The 2,800-nt window shown below is 34.4% G+C and overlaps 1 protein-coding gene across 2 annotated transcripts in view; it reads left to right on the top strand.

Annotated features, from left to right (window-relative positions):
* LOC100185755 (translationally-controlled tumor protein homolog) overlaps positions 1–1,821 on the top strand; it is a 3,225-nt gene extending 1,404 nt beyond the window's left edge. The window contains exons 1-4 of one of the 2 annotated variants that reach the window (XM_026835305.1): positions 92–247; positions 721–911; positions 1,299–1,407; positions 1,621–1,821. In XM_026835305.1, coding sequence (XP_026691106.1) covers positions 218–247; positions 721–911; positions 1,299–1,407; positions 1,621–1,734 — 444 coding nt within the window. In that variant the 5' untranslated portion in view covers positions 92–217 and the 3' untranslated portion in view covers positions 1,735–1,821. Of the gene's footprint in view, positions 1–91; positions 248–720; positions 912–1,298; positions 1,408–1,620 lie in introns of those variants that run through there. The other variant, XM_009860750.3, reaches the window with a different exon arrangement.
* Positions 1,822–2,800: the final 979 nt, after the last annotated feature.

Here is a 2,800-nt window from a genome sequence, read left to right as displayed (position 1 = left end):
AACAGCACACCCGTGTTATAACGACTGTCATTGCCCAGCCACGCGAGGATAAATAAGTTACATACATGGCAACTTGTAAGCAGGCACGAGGTGTATGAAACAGAACACCCGTGTTATAACGACTTTCGTTTTCCAGCCATGCGAGGATAAATAAGTTACATTGATTCATATTACAGGGGACGAACTGTTCACCGACGCACAAAAGTATGAAGAGTTTATGGGCGCCTTTTATAAAGTATATGGCAAGGTAACAATATTATTGGCTGTTGCTCACCATTAGTTTAAGGGAAGACATGCTAACCTTTCCGTCAGAGGTTTATTTATTATTTTTGTGATTTTATTGTTTTTGTGAAGTTTATTTCTTATTTTTGTGAGTTTATTTAATATTTTTATGAGTTAATTTATTATTTTTGTGGAGAGGTAAAAAATTTCAACAAAAAACACATTTTTTTGTACATATTTTGTATTTGTCTCGTGAAAAATAACGAGTCTGTTGATGCCATTGCCCCACCATGCAAGGATAAACAAGTTACATTCATTTTAAAATGATATCGTATAAAAATGATATTATAGTGCAGTCAGTCCCATTAGGCAGGCACAAGGTGTATGAAACAGAACACGTGTGTTATTATAGCAACTGTCATTTCCTGGCCATGCAAGGATAAACAAGTTACATTCATTCAAAAAGGACATAGCATAATAAATGATATTATATTACAGACAACCACACGAAATGACGACTTAGACCCTTCTTTGTTCGGAGCAAATCCATCAGCAGAGGATGGGGATAGCGGGGCTGCCGAAAGTTCATCAACTCAAGTCATCGATTTTGTGGATGCTTGTAAGCTGGTAGAAGCGCCTGCTTATGATAAGAAAACATTCATGGCCTATTTTAAGGATTATTGCAAACAGTAAGTTCACTGTATAATCTTTTTGAATATATGACTATGATTGTGTAATTTACCCAATGCTGTGGTCCATGCAAAACTCAACAAAATAGAGTAGCCCATAATATCAATACACTCTATTTCTATTCGAATAAGAGACTGACGATGCCATTTAGGCGAAATATATATCTTTTATTAAACGGTTGGACTTGATTTTTGTGTTACGTTTTCCTAGCACCAGTACCCTATTGTTATAAAAAGCGTGTTATATTTCATATCTCGTGCCAGCTCACGAGTTACCACGTATGTAGCTTTGTGGGGATTATTTTTTTGTATTGTTGACTTTTTTCCTTTCCTTATAAATTGTTTTTTTTCTGTTATAAAAAAATCAACCAAACAATTGTGTAACAGTGTTGCAGAGAAATTGACGCAAGAAGGAAGGACTGATGATGTCACGGAGTTCAAGAAACATGCCACGGATGCTATGAAATATATAAAAGGCAATATAAAGGCTTTTCAGGTTCGTTGGTATTTGAGGGTATAACCAATTCAAGGTTGTTTTGTTGACACTTTGTAAAACTACCTAAAATACTAAAGTGTCGGTCAAATACAACTTAACTTATATAAACACCTGTGAAAAGTGGTGCAACCAATTCAAGGTTATTGTTTTGTTGACACTTTGTAAAACTACCTATCAGATTTAGGCCTATGGCTGAATACATTTGTTTTTCAGATTTTTACTGGAGAATCAGTGGATCCAGACGGTAGCGTGGGGTATCTCGATTGGGAAGATAATGTTCCTTACATCCTGTTTTTCAAACACGCACTGGTTGAGGAGAAGGTTTAATTTTACTCTTGTAAATTGTTCAATTTTACATTAGTCAATATGAGGGTGAGCGAAGTGTTTGTACAAAAATAAATCAAAGAATATAAATCATGTGTTTTGGTATTATGAGGTGAATGAATGTAACTGGATTTATTCTCGTGTGGCCGGAAAAAGACAGTCGTTATAACACGGGTGTTTTGTTGTATTCACCCCATTAATAAGCTATCCAAAAATTACGTGTTTAAATTAAAGAAAGACTGATATTAATAAGACACGGCGCTTCGCATGAACGAATAATATCGGTGTATTATCGACGCTACTGCCGATACAGATTTTTGGTAAACGTAAGTTTCGACGATCATATCTTTTCGGTGTTATGAGCTTCTCCATGACAGACAATTTGTCAATAATTCCAAGGAGCTGACATCCAGGCAAAGCACATGAAAGAGATAATTTTTATAGATGTGATAAAGTCTGTAGTGTTAATGACGTTGACAGATATTTCTGCGCTGAAAAACGTTACGTATATTAATTAATTGATTTTACTGTAATAAAATAAATTTTGCGAATTTGACCCTAATCTGGTGCTAGGAAAACGTAACCAACAAAATCATCAAGTCCAACAAATTGTAGAATCAAAGATATATATTCAGCCTAAATGGCATCGTCAGCCAGTTATTTGAATAGAAATAGAGTGTGCTGATATTATGAGGCATAAAAGCTACTCTATTTTGTTAAGTTTTACATGGACCCAGCATTAAGTAAATTACATATATATAAACTTTGCAAAAATGATTTTTCATTTGAAAGCCTCCTCAGGTTTGGTGCTGCTATCATTAACATTTTTTAATGAAAGGTTGGAATCATAGATAGGATTTCACCTATAGGATATCTATGATAAAATGTTAAAAAATAATTGTGTGAAACCATGGTACTCTAAACTGTTTTAGAGTAAAAAGGTGAAACTTATTGCCAGTGTATGTGTTTTTGACAAACTGTTAAATTGAGCACAACAAGCCCTACTATTTGTCAGACAAGCTTTGGTAGAAAAAGAACAGAGGTATTAATCTAACCTNAGTAGTTTTAG

The sequence above is a fragment of the Ciona intestinalis genome, chromosome 7 (assembly GCF_000224145.3).
Source record: "Ciona intestinalis chromosome 7, KH, whole genome shotgun sequence".
Lineage (NCBI taxonomy): Eukaryota > Metazoa > Chordata > Ascidiacea > Phlebobranchia > Cionidae > Ciona > Ciona intestinalis.
Note: the sequence above shows the minus strand (reverse complement) of the source record. Positions and strands in the feature narration are given on the sequence as shown.